Source organism: Mizuhopecten yessoensis, unplaced genomic scaffold (genome assembly GCF_002113885.1).
Source record: "Mizuhopecten yessoensis strain PY_sf001 unplaced genomic scaffold, ASM211388v2 scaffold11071, whole genome shotgun sequence".
Lineage (NCBI taxonomy): Eukaryota > Metazoa > Mollusca > Bivalvia > Pectinida > Pectinidae > Mizuhopecten > Mizuhopecten yessoensis.
The window spans coordinates 66,315-87,219 of NW_018408865.1; the positions used below are offsets into that span (position 1 = coordinate 66,315).

Here is a 20,905-nt window from a genome sequence, read left to right on the forward strand (position 1 = left end):
GTTATTTCGGACCATCATGAACTCTTCGAGGTCTTTCAAGTACAGACTAAATAAAAAGGGAGATAGGTTTTCTCCTTGTCTCAAACCATTTTCACATGGAAAATAACCAGAACATGTACATTCACCATTAAAAAATATATTTGACTTAATGCCTTGATACATGTTAAAAATAATTGTTAACATTTCCCCATTAATTCCATTCATTAACATCTTGTTCCACAAGCCATTGCGCCATACTTTATCGAAGGCTTTTTCAGAGTAAAAAAAATACACGATATAATTTACTGTCTCTGCGTAGGACAGCATACCCCTCAATATCAATTGATCTCAGAGTCAGTAATGGAGCTGTCAAGCCAGGTTAAAGTAGATATTTTCATTAAAAAGTAGCATTTCCTTTGCGAATCGTCCGATTTTGTCTCGCTATGAAAACAGCGTAAAAATTAAGTAATTTTATTTAAATTTGCCCCATTTTAAATGTTATATGAACAAAAACTGAAATGTCAGTCGTATCTCGTTCAGATACTCAGCCCGGAATTTGCTCGTGTTAAGTACATTTCAGTCCGGGTGTTTTGAAAACAAACATGGCTAACGAAGCCCTCACTTTGTCGGAAGAAATCATCCGGAATCGAGTGAATCTGCAGCATGACAACTTAGGTAATGTAGACCTTAAATGTATTGCGTTTAAGTAACTCAGGGGTTGCTTGTCAAGTCAATCCAAGTTTCAGAAGCTGTCAGTTGATCCTGTATAAAATCATGTTAGAGCGGGTGCTTACAAATAATATTTTGCAAGCACTTTGCAGGTGCATGATTCCCGGATTTATGGTGAAACAAATGACCATTTTAATATTTATATTCATTTGCAATATAAAGTGAACATCTTGTATCACTTTCAAGGATTTTATCACTTATGCTTATGTTCGAACATCTGTCACTGACTTTGATAGTTTTTGAGTAATTTGCATGTCGAAACATGTTTAGCGCGTGTGATCGGCGTAATAAATCACAACGTATGAACTCAACTGACATATTTATGATACATATATGTACATTAGTACAGGACCATATCAACTACTTTTCTTCTTATCACTTCAATATTAAATGTATACCCTTAATCAGTTCTGACTATTATCTAATTAAACGTGTGTACACAATTGGTCATCCACAACATTCAAGCTTATAAACAACAAACTGCACATATAGAGCTTCATGCAGCATACAAAACTACAAGGTATTTTTGTTCATTAAAAATTGATGGTTTATCACTTTTGAATCTAAGCAATAACGAGAGTCAATATTATAGGGCTACTCGACTCCCAAGCCCCATTTACATGTACGTAACGTGGTATGTACACCATAACTGTCATGAAATGTTGGAACATTTACCACAGGAGTCAAAATTTTGTCAAAAAATATTTTTTAATCTCAGACTCCTGTGCATTCACGTTTAAGCATATGTCAATCATCAAGTCACATGTGAACCAGACTTGTCTTGATTGAGACAAAAATGAAAGCGTTAAAAAGTAATAAACAGACAGATATATAGAGAAAAGAATAAGGAGAAACTTACAATCATGTTGCAATGAGTTCAGTCAGCAGATACATTTTGGTATTTCTGTTGTTGTATGATCATTTTAACTGTTGTGAAGTTGACATTTAAACAACTTTTTAATGAAAAAAAAATCAATTAATTCAATCCTTATTAATTCTTTTTGATTCCAATCATCTTTTACAATAAATATTTAATCTTCAATAGTATTTTATTATTTTAACATTATACAAAACATTCATTGTAAATATATTGTGTTTTACAGAGGATGTGAAGGCCCTGTCACTACCAGGAACCTACCATGAGAAAGTTGTCAGTCTGGGAGGCTCACTTAGAAAGTTTTCTCGTCTGAAAAGTCTTGACCTGTCTCGGAATGCTTTAATATGTTTACAGGTATGTACTCCACTCAAGTGTAAGAAACTGTATTTGCTCTAATATGCATCCCGTCTCCTATATAAGCATCCTCTATTTTCTGGTCTGAGATCATAATTTACCAGGTTAGTTGTAAAAAAATGTGTTGTGGCTATTTCTTTTAGAATTTTAATAGTTTTTTAATCACTTATTCTCCCAACTTGTACATGTTTTTAAATACCCTTTACCACATCTCTTATTACATGTATGTCAAATACCTTTGATACTTTGTATTAATTGTAGGTATGTATTAAGATTGATCAAAATGCACATAATTTATTTTGTCAGTTGTATGTATCATTAAAGTATGCGTAAATATACTAAACATTGTACTCAACCTTATCTACATCATTGTTCATGATTTTTTTTTATCTATCATGTATATCAATTTTAATATCTTGGTGATTCACCGACCACACAATTTTTCATGTACTTGGTTATAGAGTATTTCAATAATTCCATAAGTATGTGTGTATAAAAATGTGCTCATAAAAGTTCTGACACTTTATTTTACACTCTACAGGGAATGGAACATCTAAAGCTACTGGAGAAGCTGAACCTGTATCCTTGTCCTGTTCACTATACCTACCAGGTCTATTTATCCCATAGTCATGTTTAAAGAAAATGTGGTTAATATCTCGCCAACATGACCATCCCTTGTGCTTACTATTTAGAGTCTTGTTTCCTCTAGTGCTGTAACTTGTTGAGTATATGCTTCCTTTTGGCTAAAACATTTTAGTCTGTTGTGGAACTCTATAAATTTAAATAGCATATTGCCATAACTGAAAAATAATCACATTACATGGATAATCTCTGTGTATTGATGGTTAGTCATGTGATCAACAATTAACAAAATGTTGCAAAGATCAAGATAAGTTGTGAGTGAGAAGACTTGCAGTAATTTCATTCTCAATGTTTTTGGTAAAAGTAAACATTAATGGAAGGAGTGAGGCTTAAAGTTTGGTAAAGAGGTAATAAAATTTATGTATTATGTTTTTTGTAGATAAATGTTCAATAATTTGCTGATATGCAGTGATAGTCTCAAGTGTAACTATAGTTACAAAATTATAATATTTTGAATATGAATATTTGAACTGGCTGTTGACCCTTTCTCCCATGTCTGCTGTGTCTGTCATCCTTGACACAAACCACCAGCTACTACAATGGGATAGAAACCATGGACGAGCTGAAGCGTCTCAGGTTCAACACGTCTCTCAAGGAGCTGGACTTACGACTTAACCCGGTCACCCGTACAGAACCCGACTACCGACTTTACCTCATACACATGCTCCCCAACCTCCAGAAACTAGGTCAGTAACGACTCAACTATGAAGTGAAGAAAGAAATGGTTGAGATGATAATTATTGACAAATGACACCATTAAAATCATTTTGTGTGTTTGATAGTAAAAAATATCTCAAATTTGTTCACTTTTTATATCATCGATTCATTCGGAAAAATATAAAACTCACTGTAACTTGTTTCACAAAAATCATTTGTAACAGGATTTCAGTATTGATCCTCTATGATTATATAGATGTTCTATTGTTTTCTGACCAGATGACCGTGGGGTGAGGGACAGAGAAAGGAATGCAGCCCTTGTCCACTTCAGCTCAAGTCAAGCTGTGGAAATATCTGCCCAACCCAGCAATGAGGAGCCTCCACCCAAACAGCCCCACCCCCGGGCAGAGATGGTACGGGGCATGGGCAAGGGGATGACAGGTAAGCTTTCTATAAATATATCAGGATGCATGGTTGTATATAGTTTTGGGCTTGAATATAATATTTCATAGAGCAAATAAACCTTAATCTGACATATATGTGATCAAACAAATTGTAATGCACAAGCAGTGTTCTGTTATATGATAAGTTTGTTTTGGGCTTTTGAAACCTCTGTCTCCTTTGTCAAGCTAAAAGTGCGGAAACTCTTTGCTGGACAGATGTTTTCAAAAGCTCGAAAAATAAGTTACAATTACTCTTTGTGTTCAAAACAAACTTAGCATATTTATTTCTCATACCAGACTGATGAATCTCACTCTGGGGACTCTTTTATGAAGCATAACTGTGTAATTACCATGATTTGTGGTGTTCCACCCACTTCCCCCTTCCTCCTCATCCTTCGTGGCCCAGTGTTCCACCCCCTTCCTCCTCATCCTTCGTGGCCCAGCGTTCCACCCCCTTCCTCCTCATCCTTCGTGGCCTAGTGTTCCACCCACTTCCCCCTTCCTCCTCATCCTTCGTGGCCCAGCGTTCCACCCCCTTCCTCCTCATCCTTCGTGGCCTAGTGTTCCACCCACTTCCCCCTTCCTCCTCATCCTTCGTGGCCCAGCGTTCCACCCACTTCCTCCTCATCCTTCGTGGCCCAGTGTTCCGGCGGCGTGGCCCTTCCTCCTCATCCTTCGTGGCCCAGTGTTCCCCCCCCTTCCTCCTCATCCTTCGTGGCCCAGTGTTCCGGCGGCGTGGCCCTTCCTCCTCATCCTTCGTGGCCCAGTGTTCCACCCACTTCCTCCTCATCCTTCGTGGCCCAGTGTTCCACCCCCTTCCTCCTCATCCTTCGTGGCCCAGTGTTGCCATTTTGTTGAATCGATAACATTATCTTTGAGATCCTGTATCTGAGACACAACTGAAGTCAATGAAGGTGATCAGGATTGAAGTCTTTATATAAAAATGATTGGTGCCAGTGTTGAACGTGAGAAATCAATTGTTTGTAAACATTGTTATGTATCCTTACAGCCCTTGATGATGATGATGTAGCCGTACTGGACCTGATTGCTAGGACGGGTGGTGACCTCAGTCGACCTCGGAATATTACAGGGTCCGCTGCCAGGGAACCCACTGCAGAGGACTATTCTCTAGAAGGTATATCTTAAAACTAGCTGTTTATGATTTGAAACCTAATTAATTGATCATTGTTATTAAACTTATTTGGAACGAAAAATGTACATTCTCGGTAAACATGAAAATAAAAATCAACAAAATATATTTGTGGAACTAAAATTTTTAGAAATAGATGTTCTCACTACATTGTTAATGCTACATGCTATGCTTAGTTGTAGCAAAAAAGAATTCCATTTTTGTGACTTATAGAAATACCTAAGTTAGCTTGAAAGTGAAAGTTGTGCATCTTTCAATGAAAAGTAATTATGGCTGCATCCATTTTACCAGGTAGCATTAGTTGCTTTAGAATCCAATGATTTTGTTGGATAGGAATAATTAATTTACAACAAATATCAGTGCTTACCAGAGATATTTGACATTGTTTTGCCTGCGAGTATGCCTAGCACAGGTAAACTTCCCTTTGAAGTTTTACCATAGTTTGGTACTTTTCAGGTAGCACGTCTAGATCAGGTATATATATACACAGTAGCAGAACAATGAAGTTAATGCTGATTTAACTGATAAATACATAATTGCTTTGCTTAAAAGATAAACAAATAAATCATAAACAAATGTTTACCCATTATAATAAAATATAAACATAATTATCCGTAATTGGATGTGGAAGTAAATTACAACATAACACTTTTGCCTGGTAGGGTTTTGATTTACAAAGTGAACATGTAACATAAGTAAAAAGAGAATTTACAACAATTATGAAATAAGCTATCAAGTTAAATTTATCACTAATATTAATTAGTGCATATGGGAGGAAGGGCAGAATACCCCAGCAATTTTTGTGAATGGCCAGTATGCTAACTACTGTACCATCCAACGACCTATCAACTAATTAACATTATAACATGCATCAGTTCTCTACCACAAACAAGTTGTGCATGGTAGGTAGACTATTTCTTATGCTTGATTATACACTAGAAACAGTAAATAGAAATCAAAATATATTGTAATATATTACAAATATGAGAGAGTAAAATTTTAATTTGAAAAATAATCAAACTCATTAAAGCTAACTGTACATAAATTATTGATATTTTGTGAATTATGTTTATCCTCCTGAGGAGCACACAATTACATGAATAATGCTGTACAATTTACCAACATAAATGTACTTGGTTGTAATCTAATAAGCACCCACCAGCAAGCTAATGTCACTAGGGCCTAATTACCGAGAAGAAAAGCCTGTATGCTTTTGTTTATAACTAATTAACAAAATGATACTGATTCAGCATGCTAATATTAATAACAAATTAATCAGAGTTGGTGGTCAAATGAAGAGGTACCAGGTAACAGTCGGCTGTTTCAAATAGCTTGTAATAGTAGCTTGATGGCTAAATCAAAAGAAATGGAAAAGGGTTTTCATGTTAGATAGTATTATATTTGCCAAAATACTTTCTATGTAGACATAGCTTAAAAAGATAGAAACACAATTTTGACACATTCAAGCATACCTCTGACACAGTTAAGTATATTTGTACCTCTGACACATAAAACTGGTTAGCAGAGAGATTTTTTAAGTGATTGAACTGTTTTGGCAAAGGTTTGATCAATAAAGATGTTTCTCTCCAGTCTGAGGTTCGAACCTATGACACTTTGTTAAAACTTCATCATACTCTTCCTCTGATTTCAGTTTTAAAAAGTTTAGATGGAGGACCGGCACCAGACAATAGAGAGGTAAGTAAGGAAATGGAATCTTTTATTACAGTTTTACCAGTGAAGTATCAGGAATTATATATTGAGTGGAAGTGTTTTTTTTACTGCAGTGAGAAATCTCGAAATGATATTTAACAAGTAAAAACAAAACACTTTCTTCGATTTATATTTATAAATATTTTCAACTGTCATGTGGTTTAAGTCAATAGGGGTACATTGTAATGTCATGATGTTTGTGCTGTTTTGTGAAATGATAAGGTATGTAGGTTGGATGTAGGTAATGGTTTACGGTTTAGTCTTTTGGAAAGTTTCGTAAGTGAGTGTTGAAAACTTCACCCACTAAATCAGAGACTCGCTCACAAAACTTCATTTTCAAATCTAATATAACAACATCAGTGAACATCAAGAAATTAAACTAAGAACAGTTATTGTGAAAGACAATCAGTCAATGATGCATATAGGATTAAAAGGATATCTTTCAGTCTACATCTTGGTGAATACCAGTAATGTATTTTTTCAGAGAGGCAAACAAGATACTTGTAATTATCTGCGAGTGATAGTATATTGTTAAAATAAAATACGTTTTGCTAATAGATAATTATGCTTTGATTTCTGACTTTGGTTCACAGGAGGTACCTGCCCCAAAGCCCCACCCTGGAAGCAGGGAGGAGGCCTATAGGATGAGGTACCCTAACATTCCCTCCCTGACAGTGACAGGGACAGAGGAAAGACAGCAAAGGTTGGTAAATAATGGACAGTTAATACAATACATAATACTTGTGTCAGGTTTCACCTATTTTTTTCGATGAAATCAAACTCTTGGGGTTGATTTGTGAATTCAAAATGTAAAAGCATTGAAACTGATACTTGTTTGATCAACAATAACCAGTACACATCCTTTCAAATTGTAATAATTTCCTAAGATCATGTAAAATAAAGAGGAAGAAATAATTACTGATCATTATGTGAGGAAATGAGAAGAAATGGCTGGGCATGTACTGTATTTGATGTATTATTGTTTATGACAAATGAGAAATGGCTTTGAACGTATCTGATGTTTTATTGTCAATAACATTTTTAGGAAGGACGAGAACCTACAATACCAGGACGAAGTAGATGCCTATAGTAAATTCAAGAGTCATGGCTACTTTACAGCAAACCCAAATCAAGGTAAGGCTGTCATTTCTCCTTAAGCTTAACGCAGCATGATCAGCCTTTCATTCCACTTCATTTATCATTATTCAGCTATATTTATACAATGTATCATTGTTTCTATTCAATATAAAGAAATTGAAGCAAGCTACTATACATCAAACATTTTCATTGTCATTACCAGTCAGATCTGTAACACGAATGTGAAAGATGTTGCAGATATGATCAATTCAATTTAGAGATCAAAAGATTAATAAGAAAAACTTTATCTGTGACAGAACAAACAAATGCTGGAAATGGCAACACCTCACAGAGTCAGATCCTGACAGAGCGGGACCCCTACCCAGGGCCCCCACGGGTGCCTACAGAGAGGCGAAGGTCGTTTGGAGAGGAGGAGTCAGTACAAGGTCATCAGAGGTCAAATAGTCAGCCACCGGCAAGGAAGGAGGTAAATAGAACAAACAAAACCAGTATTTGTAAAACTGAGAGATTCTTGATGATAAAAATGTAACTACATTTAACGATTATTAGAAATGGAAGGTTTCTTTTCAATTGTCAAGCCAATTTAATAATGGCAAGATAGATACCTTTCCATTACCTTGCTGATACCTCCTTCCTAAAGAAATGGAAGGTTTCTTTTCAGTTGTCAAGCCAGTTTTAAGTGCTGTGGTAAACAATGTTTGCACAAAAGTACACTTCATGACAGCATTCCAGTGGAAAAAAGACCTTTCACTCAATATACTGTATTAAATAAATTATTAAGCCCTAGTTACACTAGAGGCAGAACGAGCCAGAATGTCGTCAGAATGAAAACTTGTGGTATATTCCTGGATATTTGAAGTATTTTCTAAAAATTCTGCCTGCATTCTGAGTGCATTCCAAACAATCTGGTTTATTCTTGTGGCCAGTCCTTGTCTGCATACAGAACAGCATTTACTTATTGAAAACAAAGAATGCCTCTGTGTGGAAAACATCATCATAGTATACATGGTATTCAGTAAATGTGCAGTCCCTGATCAATACAAGTCAGTGATCTCAAACATCACACCTTTGTGACATCACAAGTCACCGAAATACTTCATAAAACATACATAATACTGAGTTAAGTAGGATTTTGATAGCTCCCTTTAAGACAGGTCAATTGTACATTTCTGTCAGTCATTTATAAACAGCTTTATAAAAGAAAAGTTGATGGTTATGTCAATGTATTATTGCTCTGAGCCATGCAAAGCTTTTGATTTAAGATTATAATACACAAGTTTGTGCAGTCAGAAACGTACATGTTTTGCATGTGTAGTACATTATGTTTGACTTTACAAGAACTATTTGCTGTCATTATGAATTTGCTATTAAAAAACCATTGTAACATGAAAACAACAAGAACAACACAGTAACAAAAAGTGTTAATTTATACAAGGTTAAATTTAATGAAGTTTTGAAAAAAAAAAAAAACCATTTCATATTCTAATTTATTTTGACTTTTTTTCGTGTAATGATATAAAATTGTCTCACGTAATTTATTGAGTGTTTGTGAGCCCCCAAATGAAAGGATTTCTTTTTTTTTCAGTTTCATGATTCCATGGAAGATTTAGGGATGAGAAGGGCAGATAGGTCAGCTGATGACCTGAGGTCACAGAGGTCAAATGAACCACATGTCTCCAATGGAATTATGAAAGGGGAGAACTCAAGATCAAAAGAGCTACTTTCAAGACTGCTCGACATTGTTGATAGATATTGGAATGGCTCAAAATCACTACACAAAAACATTAAATTTAGAGGTGAGGTTTGGCAATATGGCCTTGGTACAGATATCAATATGATGAAAAAGTGGGATCAGTTTTGTAAAAAAATAAAAAATAAAATCAACAAAATTGAACTTACCTAGGTAATTGCCCATAAAGTCTTCATTGAGACACACAGTTTTCATTTGAAAAGTAATTAACTCGCTCACCCCTGAAGACGCATTTGAACTCCTCCAATTCAAAGGTTGGAATAGTTCATTAGGAAATTTCAGGGGTGAATAAGTTAAGGATCTTTAAAGTAGTCTTTACATCTAAGTTATTTGTCTATTTGTTATAGAAACAAAATTGAACTTACCTAGCTAGGTAATTAACCATAAAGTCTTCATTGAGATACACAGTTTTCATTTGAAAAGTAATTAACTCGCTCACCCCTGAAGACGCATTTGAACTCCTCCAATTCAAAGGTTGGAATAGTTCATTAGGAAATTTCAGGGGTGAATAAGTTAAGGATCTTTAAAGTAGTCTTTACATCTAAGTTATTTGTCTATTTGTTATAGAAACAAAATTGAACTTACCTAGCTAGGTAATTAACCATAAAGTCTTCATTGAGACAACAGTTTTCATTTGAAAAGTAACTTAACTTATTCACCCCTGAAAACACATTTGAACTCCTCCAATTCAAAGATTGGAATAGTTCATAATGAAATATCAGAGTTGTATGAGTTAAGGATCTATAAAGTATCAAAATAACGATGTCTTTACATTTAAGTTACTTTTCTTTATATCATATTAAGAAATTTACATACGATACAATGTTTTCATGTTTTATAGGTCTTGCATATGAACTAATAGATAACTTTGCAAGAAATTACGGTGAGGATTTAAGTAAGGTGGAAGGTGATTTAGCGCACCTCCGTGAAGAGAACTTCAAGTTGAGGAAGAGGGAGGAAATTACACGCAACACACTGGCTGACAGCACGGTGAATGAGAGTCAGCTAAAAACTTCTCTGCATCAAGCTTACAAAGACAATGTATGTTGTCTCACTCTCTAGTCTTGTTCCAAAGTCTTGAAAAAACTAAGCTCAGACCTGAAGTTTTTCTGAAAGTAGTTTTTGTCAGGGTGTTTATTTAAATGATGTGATTCTTTTTTAAAGAACATTTAAGATCATTTTTGTTCAAGTTTCATTATGAAAAAATTGTAAAAGTAGTGTAAATATATTTTCGTAAATTTAGAAAAGCAAAAGATTTTGCTCTGACTGAAATTTCTTCTGAAGTCATATTCATAAAAACTCTTAAGAACATTTTAAAATCATTCTAACTCTAAGCTGAATGTTTTTCAAGAAATCGGTGCCTGGTCGTCTTCAAAACATGATCAACCATCTTACTTTAATAATAATTTCGTTCAAACCGTGTAAAATTAAAATAAAGATTTCTGTATTTAATTTTTGCAAAAAAGTATTCAAATTATAAAATTTTGGGATTTTTTTTTTTATAACTTTTCCCCTGAAGAAGTTCCATTGCTTGTTAACTTGGACTGATATAAGATACTATAGAATGGATGATCATGTTTTGGACAATTTGACCAGTATTATACAGGCTTGTTCTACTGCACACCATGATTTCTCAATGATTATATTTCACAATGAAAATCCACACATAATGAAAAAAGAAATTCTTTTAAGAAATTAATTGAATTGTTGAGAAATCATGGTCAAATAATTATACTGACTTCTCTAAGGCACTGCCTCTATATATCTCTACCATGTTCATGTGGCATTCATATCAGCTAGGAAAAGATATAGTAAATATAAGTATTGAATAACTCGTTTGGCATCCATATTCAATATGAATCATGAAAGCCAACTGAAAGCATTTTTGCTACATACTGCAGTGACTGTGTATAAACTATGAGTTATGTCGCATTTTAGACATGGTGCTATCAGAACATATTCTAGACATGGTGCTATCAGGGCGTATTCTAGACATGGTGCTATCAGGACATATTCTAGACATGGTGCTATCAGGACGTATTCTAGACATGGTGCTATCAGGATGTATTCTAGACATGGTGCTATCAGGACATATTCTACACATGGTGCTATCAGGATGTATTCTAGACATGGTGCTATCAGGACGTATTCTAGACATGGTGCTATCAGGACGTATGGTTTCCTTTAGCTAGGCTCTTTTACAGACTCTCCTAATTTACATGAACGTGACATGCTTACATTGGAATTAAAACTGTTAAAGTTATTTGCAAGGGGAAAAGATAACACATTGTGTATAACAGTGCAAAGTAAAGGGGGTTTAGCATCGAAAGCTACAGTATCTGAAATTCTTTGCATCCTTAAAAAACAATGTAGTTATTGCAGGGTTAGTGCAATACATTTAAATTATGTAAAGATTTATGTATAGTCTGATGATTTTGTAACACAGTACATAAGGTTAGGCTAGATAACTATAGTTTCATTTCAGACTTTGATATTGTTAAGCTTTTGCATGCATGCTAGTGCATTACTTTTATTTTATGTCAATATATATATACATATATAAGGCATAGTTAATTACAGGTTAGAGTAGATATATTGTCATTAGTTAGTGTAGCATTTAATGGATTTCAGATTCCCGAAGGACAATTTCTAAAAACAAATTTGTAATTGTTAACTTCAATTGTTGAATAATAACTATAGATTAATTCGAAGGGAAATAATTTTCATCTTTGAAAGGGAAATAATTCTATTGTTGCATTTTAAACATCTTGCATGTGTATGTATTGACCTTCTGTTTGTGGTATGTACACAGTGGCATCAATCACTTGAATGAGATGTAAAACCAGACATCTGCACTTTCTCTTTCTGTTAAACTACTGTGGTCACCTAGCTTGTTGCATGCAATTTCACAAATATTTGATGGCTTTATATTTTCTATGCCATTTGTAACAAAAATCATATACAGTATAATAAAAGTAAAACTTCGAGCATGGAAAGGAATTTGTAAAACCCAGTATAGTTTTGTGTGGAATATAAAGTGTAAAACACATCATAATTTTGTGTGGAAGTAAAAAAAAACAAAAAAACTACAATGTCATATGGAATATATTTTTGTTTGGAATGTTAAGTATAAAACCCAGTTTACTGTTGTAGGAGGCCTTAAAAGATGAGCTACAGAACACAGTCAGGGAAAACCGCAAACTACAAATGAAAGTACAGGAGCAGCAAAATGGACACCTCTCAGCAGCAGCAACATCTTTGTCCTCTGTCAACCAGTCACATCTTGGTGAGGCCTAGTTAACATATTGCATTTAAAAGTTTTTTAGGATACGACCAAAACTGATTACCGGTATTTGTTTGTCTGCAAAATGACAATACATAGTATTTTAGCTGTTATTGGTACACAAGACTTTTCCACTCAAGCATGTAACAAACTAATTTGTAACTTAGATGCCATTGTACAAACAGTTCAACTTAAGCACTGAGCACTATAGTCTCTGTGATGGTGCTGTTAAATCTTTTTTGGGTAAAAACTTGATGCCACTCACTGTTACAGAGGAGATCAAGCGACAGAACGACATCCTCAGGAATGAGGTGGAGATGTTACAGATACGACTCAAGCAGTATTCACAGATGCAGGAGCTAGCTAGCATGTTACAGGAGAGTCACAAGTACGTATAACTAGGGACCGTTTACTTCACATTTAGTAATATAGCCAAGCTCATTATCTTAACAGCAATATATTGATCACAACACAGTATTTGACACAACCTGTCGGGTCTAAATGAAACCTAAATTCAACAGAACATTTTAGCCAACTTACTCTGTTTGTGAGAGTAACGTCATCAATTTTTGAGAAAACGAGGTTATTTTCTCACACAAACCAATGACATAACAATCAATTCCTACTCACAAGAGAAGATAACTCTGCAATATGCAGAGACGGAATAACTGTAATAGCATCTTTTAAATAGTAAGTGTCTCGTTTTCATATTCTGATTTTAGAATTTATAGAAATTCAAGCAAGACTCATTTTTATAATTCTACTTTTCTTGGATACACAAATAAATACGGTGACCCAACACTCCTTATGTCGAAAAATGTGGTAGCGTTCTAGGGTGGAATCGAGGGTGGATTCCCTAGAGCTCTGTACTAATAATGAAACATAAAGGATGCTCAACACCTAGAAGGGTTTGTGAATTTTGCTTGTTTGTCTACATGTTTCAGCCTGCTTTGGTCCTGATGATGGCCGCATAGCAGGCTGAAACATGTAGACAAACAAGTAAAAATTCACAACGTTTTAGAGGTGTTGAGCATCCTTTAGTTTTCATTAACCTTAGACACATGTTTTCTGTTGATGTACCTGGTATCATACTGTTACATAATTATATGTTAAACTTAAACTATATGTATGTCATGTCTGTAACAGGTCCCTTGTCCAGACCAACGACCACCTACTGAAGGACCTCGGAGAGACCAAACGACGCCACCAGGGGGAAGTAGAACAACTCAACTGGACCTACAACCAACTAAAGAAGAACTCCACGTCGGGCTACGCACCATCCAACAAGGCGCGAGACCATGGCACGGCCTCTGCCACGATGTACGACTCCTAGCGTCTTCATTTGTGGCCGTCGGCTCGGGTCACTCTGTACACGTGATGATAGGACATAGGGACAGCAGTGGCACCTTGTTAGCTTGGACAGATATTATGACCTTGGATGAACTTCTCAGAAATTTTCTTGCTGAAGTAATCGTAAGAGCGCCAGACTAGCAAAGTTCCACTACTGATTTTCTGTTATATTGGGATCAAATACACAAAATATTCTTTAGATCAATTAAACTATTCACTCATCAGATGTCGTTCTTAAATTAAATATTGTATAATAATTGGTGCATGCACAATATTCATTAAGAAAAACAAATACCGATGACATATAGATATATTGTATATACAACCGGTGATCATAAAGCATTTAAAGAAAATTTAAGAATCTCTGGAAATAATCTCTGAAGACAAGTTATATATTTATAGTTTTTTCATATGTTTGAGAGATTCGAAAAAAATTGTGATTAATTTTGTGATCAAAAGTGAAACTTACAACTGTTTTCCATCATATCCAATCACCTTATATTATCAGTTTTGAAGCCATTCAGCATTTATATAAAGTCAGTATTTGTTATCTTGCCTGTCTAAGCATCTAGTGATTGTTTGAATTTTGAACTTACACTTGTTGCTTGGATACTAAACCAGTCTGATGTTGAAGGCCAAGTTAGGACTATAAGGTATCATTTTAAACTATTACCTTATTTTTTTGTCGTCAAATATCTTCAAAAGTTTAAAAAATAAAAATTATAATATTAAATTTCAAAACGGATTAGTTTCATCCAAAAAGGAAATTTATGAAAAATTGATTTTCATTTTACTAAAATTTCTTCATTTTTGTTTTTTGTGTTTTTGTTTTTACATGTATTTGAATGTTTTCTCAGAGGATTTTGGTTTGATAATGTACATGTATTGTGGATCAAAGAACGAGTATCTATAGTTAGTCATACAGAAAAGAGTTTTCTGAGGGAAAATGGAGACGCATTCCTGGCTTGCTGTTTGTTCTCCCTTTATCACGTAACTTTATGTTTATATTGGTTAAGTTGAAAAAAACTCACATTAAAGTTTTGAATATGCAGGTTATAAGAAAGAAAGATTATCCGTCCATTGTATTTATTCCATTTATTTATATAATTTGGTACTTTGATTGAGTGTCAAGTGAAGTCTTTGTGTCTGAAATATTGGGTAGTTTTTGTAACAGCCCTACTAGTATAATCTACAAAAACCATAGAATGCATTTGCTTAATTATATTAATGAATTACTATTTCATATCCTGATTCAAATTAAACAATCATGATCACTGTTTCAAATTTCTAATATCAGTTCATTAATTAAGTATTATTGCATAAGCTTGCGAAGACTACCCAATTTATATTTATAATGATATTGTTATATTTGTTGTACTTCTGTGTTATTTTCTGTCTATCATAGTGTAGTGTGGTAATTTCTCACTCACTAGTACCTATATCAACATGTTTCATGTATCTCCTAATGTGATAAGTAGAATCTTGCATCCACTGCAAGGCCTGCCATGTATTTGGTAACTTCAGAATTATACCCCTGAGTGTTGAGATCCCCAATCTCTATCCCAAGGGGGTGAGTGATTCGTTTTCTCTTTCCCTGTTGACCCTGTCATGTATATGATGTATTGTTGACATTACAGAGTCAGTGTTTTGTTGACATGACGTCATACAGTTGTAATGATACAGGAATCCCCTTGTTTTGAATCTAGGATGACAAGGATATCTCACGATGTGAAAAATAGATACATTGGTTCAAGTAAGAGAAACATGTCTCCTAACATGGTACATATCTGTGTCACAAGTTGTTGGATAGAGAAGTTGATACTTTATAGCGTATTGATTTCACACAGTTCTATTTTCCTTTCTGAAAGGGAAAATGAAACTGTGTGAAATACAGGAAGAAGAATACAAATTTTCACTTTATAAAATTTTATGTTTGGAGATTTGTTTTGTTACCTGATAAGCGATGTTGAATTCACAAGTACATTTACGGTATTTTTTCGAACCTGTAGAGGGAGTGGGAATGGTGGAAGGATTTTTGTCTGCATATACAAACATGTCTCTAAACCCTTTCACCCCTATGTAACTTTAGTAGACTCTACCATGCATTGATCTGGATGAGTCCATTATGGTCTACAGTGGTGAAAGGATTAAAGTTAATGTAAGGTATATATGTTGTTACTCGTAGATACAAATATATTCAGTTGATAAAGGGATATTGTTTGTCCATTATTAAAAAATGAATGACTTTTACTTATCATATAAATAGTCCATGGTCAGTTAATGAATTTTGTGTTCTTTTGAAAATTATTATATTGGAAGAATGGGAAGTAATAAGCAGTTCCATGTTCATACGTTTGGTCAGAAGGTTATCATAACATGCATTAAAAAGAACATTTTTAATGAAATCAGTGTCTTAGACTTTATTTGACACTGTCTGTCATTTCTTCAATCCTATGAAAGATAATTGTTTTCTTGTTTTAAAAACTTTGTTTAAGATTTTTTTTTTTTTTGTAAAGTTTGAAACCTATACTAGTTTGTATGGTATATTAACCGTTTTTAAAGCCAGTGATGTTTACTTATTAACATGGTTTATGTTTCCAGATTGTATGAACTGTTTTTAATGTTAATTGAAACATTGCTTATTTTCAACAAAGTTGTTGTAATTACTCATTTTCTCGATTGAATTTCATAAAACTTTGTCACTTCAACTAAATTCACACTGTGAGTGTAATTAATCTTGTAACACTGAAACTGTCTTGAAGGAACGTTTTGTGGGTCCAGATCAATGAGGGTTCACTGTTGTCTGTCAAAAGTCATTTAACTCATTCACCCCTGAAGACACATTTGAACTATTTCAATTCAAAGTTTTGAATAGTTCATTATGAAATTTCAGGCGTGAATGAGTTAATTTGATCAGCTAGATATGTAACAATGATAGTTTTGTTTTACTTAATTAGAGATTGTTCTGAATTATCTTTCCCCAGAACTATCTTTATTATCAGTGGCGCATCCAGAGACCTATCTGGGGGGGTTTCCAAATTTCCTGGGGGGGGGGGGGGGGTTCCATGTTGGAAAAAATTGAGGAAAATGGTGAAAATATATGATTTTTAAAGAAAATTCTCAGGTTGGGGGGGGTTTCCTGAAGCCCAAAAAACCCCTCTGGATCCGCCACTGATTATGGTAATGTGTAGTGTTACCTGTGACAGAGGAAATGTTCGAGGAGGTGAAGTGTTAACATTGATCTGTGTTTGTTAAGAGCGTGTCGCCTTGTATTCCATACCTGTGTCATATCTGTGATATATCTGTTGTTTACCGTTACACTGACAGAGAAACACAGCATCTTGTGTCGTTTAAGTGTTGTAATCATGTGTAGCTGGTTTTAGGAATTTATATAATAGCCATCTTCAGTTCCAAGGGAAAATCGCACAAAGCTTATTTAAAAATGTATAAAAAAAAACATGTACCGGTAAGTGCGATTTTCCCCTGGGACCGAGGATGTATAATAGCGCAGTTTTGTTTCAAACCAAATGCTGCTTTGTTATTAAACAAAATTAAACTGCTAAATGTAATATTTTATTTGGGGGAAAAAACTTCTAGTGGATAATTGGAAAAAAAAAAGAACGAAAAATCTCTTTGAAAGGTTTAGAATCATTCTTTGATACTTCACTGTAATGTAATGTAAAATTTACTTATTGTAATAATTCAGATAGACACCATTTTGTCTCTACACAGAAAAAGATACAATACTGTCTCAGTTGAGATAGACACCATGCGATCTCGGTTCAGATAGATGGTGTTTTGAGGCTGTGAACATCTCTCTGGGATTGTTGTTTTGTGTCTATATACCCTGTTTACAATGAACAGTGGTCTGGGGCTGGTGCGTTTGTACATGTATATGTTGGTGCAGTATGCTGGACTCGTCATGTAATGGTAAACAACAAAACAATGCAATAAAGTATATATTGTATATTTTACAAGGTCTACTTGTTGTATATTAGGAAACATTATACATTTATCTAAGAAAGTAATACCAATGTCTTATTAATCTAAGAGTGTATGGTGTTTTTCGATAATTGTTCTAGTTAATTTATGTTATATTTTGTTGTTCTATGCATCTTGTCCTCCTCTAGATTTAGGCAAAATTATTACCTTTAAAACATCAAAATATCTTCTTAAGATTGATAGTAATTAATATTTTCATCTCACCTATCGGAAGGGTAAGTAAAACTTACGTCATGACACATGACCTGTTGTCAGTATCCATCCGTATGGTGTCATTTCTTCTTAAAAACAACAACCAAGAAGCTTAGGGTAATGATATTTGCCCTATAGTATGCTTGGATGATGGGCTATCTTTATTGGTCAAAAGAATTACCTAGATCTGCTTTCAGGGTCAAATGAGTTAAATGCTTTTAACAACTTTTTCTGAATAATCAATTTAACATGTAGTGTGAGCTTAGCTCGCTTTTAAATTTCGCTGAAACACATTTGACCAACTTATACAAGATACAAGAATACAAGACACAAAACACAAGAAACTTTATTTAACATCGCAGACAGGTAAACAAGGAACATTAGCTCTTTGAGAGCTATTATTATGACAAATATAAAAATTATGTTCAATAACAATAACATTATATTACAAGTAAAGGGAGATAATCACTGTTTACACATAAATTAATAAAAAGCAGTAATAATTATCACAGAAAAAGAAAGTATCCATATCCCAAGTTTCTGGTTACAATAAATATATAAAAAAAGTGTTAATATATGAAAAGGATTAAATGTGATCACAGATAAATAGTATTCAGAATAAGTAAATAAAAGACAGTTAATAGTGAATGAATACTTGTATATCACACAAGAATTACTTAGGACTTAAGATTAAAACACTATGAAGTGGAATATACATACAATGCTAATATAGCAAAGAATAAAAATTGACAGAATATACACTATTACAGTGTGAATTAAAAAATGATACCGAAATCAATTAACAAAATTTATCAATTGTTTTTTTGTTTTTTTTTAGAATATATGGAATTAAAATACAGATAAGATGTTGCAAATATATAATAGAATTAAAACATAAGAAATGAAATAAGACAATAAAAGTATAACGCAATCCAAAAAGTCGGGTGGGGATCACAAATTATTTGAAAGAACGTTTAATAACATGTGAGGGATACAGACACATTGAACCTCTTGTTTTTTTACAGGCTTCGTCCTTTACCTTTAATACCCCATTGTATTATACGATTCAAGAGCGTTTTATATTCCAACTCAAATTAGTACTCTTCTGTCATAAATGTTAAAAGTCAGATGCAGAATCCTTTCAAAACACACAGCATGCTAAAAATGAATTACACCGACCATACAGCGGTTAGATGGTATCGAGAATGTGTAGTGGAGAGAGTCTAAACGGGGGAATATTGTATTCATTACTGTTCCGTAGAGCGTAGCGGTTATCGCACGAAAAAGGGATTTTCTTTTTATAGTAACAGTGACCTTGACCTTTGACCTTCGGACATGAAAAGATATCCTAAGTAAGCACTTTTGGTAAGGAAGCACTGCATGAAGTTTGAGTTTGATCGGCCAAAGGAAACTCCAGTTATCGCACGAAAACAGTTTTTCTATTTATAGTAACAGTGACCTTGACCTTTGACATTCGGACCTGAAAAGCAATCCCAAGCAAGCACTTTTGGTAAGGAAGCACTGCATGAAGTTTGAGTTTTCGCACGAAAACCTTTGTGCGGACGACGCCGACACTGACGCCGACATAGCAATACCTATGTGTCACCAGCTTTTCGCAGGCGACACAATAAAAGGAGACAGAACGTTAACACTCATGGGACTGTGCCTTTCAAATGTTTTAAAATTACACTGACTATACAGCAATTATATAGTATAAAAGAATGCTTGTATGCTCAAGCATACACTAAAAAAATCAAGATTTTTTAATCTCATGTATGTATTTATTAATTTCATTTTTTAATGATTAATGTGGACCGTCTGTATTAATCGTAAGTAGGAAAGAATAGAAAACTAAATATTCCTGAACATTTTAGTCTTATGAAAATATTGAAAAATCTCAAAGGTTTATGTAGAATTCTAAGTAAAAAACAAGTAAGTGAAATACAATTTTTTTTTTTCATATACAAAGTTGTGTTTTTCTTGTTAATAATCAGACTAAAAGGATTTCCCAGAAAACGAGAGATTGTTTCTAGGGCCTAGTAGAATTCTAAAAAAAAAAATCAAACTATAGGAGGGGGAACTCCCCCTCCCATACGCTCCCCCTCCTCCGTAGCTATGCGCCTCGGACGTTCGGCCCCCTGTAAGCATACACTCCGAAAAATGATTTGCTGATATGAAGATGAGGCAGTCTAACTTGGAGACTATTGTAGTCATTACTGTTTCGTAGAGCGTAGCGGTTCTACATTGTACATTGGTTTGTCGAATGAAAGGGGACAGAACATGGTTATCCCAGGCTTGTTAGTTTAATATATAGCATAGATACGAGTGAGCTATGTTTTAGTACGGGCAACTTTGGGCATTCTCTTTCAATTTCAAATCGAACACAACCCCTAGCTTGTAGGTAATACTGAGACGTTTTACATAATGTTCTTTAAATTCTCAAATCACCATAACGACTACGACATGGTAAGCATTTAAGATAAATTGAGACATTCATTTATAGAAGTGTAAAAATCATTGAACATGCATAGACAAGTAACGGGGATCGATTGGAAGTATGGAAATCCATGTGTTTGTGTCCATGGAATTTGGTTATTGGTCTTTGTACTGGGATCACTGCGTGGATACCAAACAACAAAGTACACGTATCAAGCTATGTATTTCCCTTGTAAGATATTGCCATATTTCA

General features: G+C 34.3%; 1 protein-coding gene across 3 annotated transcripts; it reads left to right on the forward strand.

The window, feature by feature from the left end:
- The first annotated feature begins 569 nt into the window (after nt 1-569).
- LOC110465349 (centrosomal protein of 72 kDa-like) lies at nt 570-15,108 on the forward strand. 3 transcript variants are annotated; one of them, XM_021521104.1, is made up of 16 exons: nt 570-654; nt 1,812-1,939; nt 2,481-2,518; nt 3,113-3,267; nt 3,518-3,679; nt 4,691-4,816; nt 5,288-5,305; nt 6,483-6,526; nt 7,135-7,244; nt 7,587-7,675; nt 7,936-8,105; nt 9,225-9,435; nt 10,231-10,430; nt 12,543-12,675; nt 12,946-13,060; nt 13,819-15,108. In XM_021521104.1, the coding sequence occupies exons 1-16, from the start codon at nt 582-584 to the stop codon at nt 14,003-14,005; spliced, it is 1,959 nt and encodes a 652-aa protein (XP_021376779.1). In that variant the 5' UTR covers nt 570-581; the 3' UTR covers nt 14,006-15,108. The 3 variants fall into 3 exon arrangements, with proteins under 3 accessions (XP_021376779.1, XP_021376781.1, XP_021376780.1); XM_021521106.1 differs by having other exon boundaries at nt 10,231-10,379; XM_021521105.1 differs by lacking the exon at nt 5,288-5,305.
- The last annotated feature ends 5,797 nt before the right edge of the window (nt 15,109-20,905 follow it).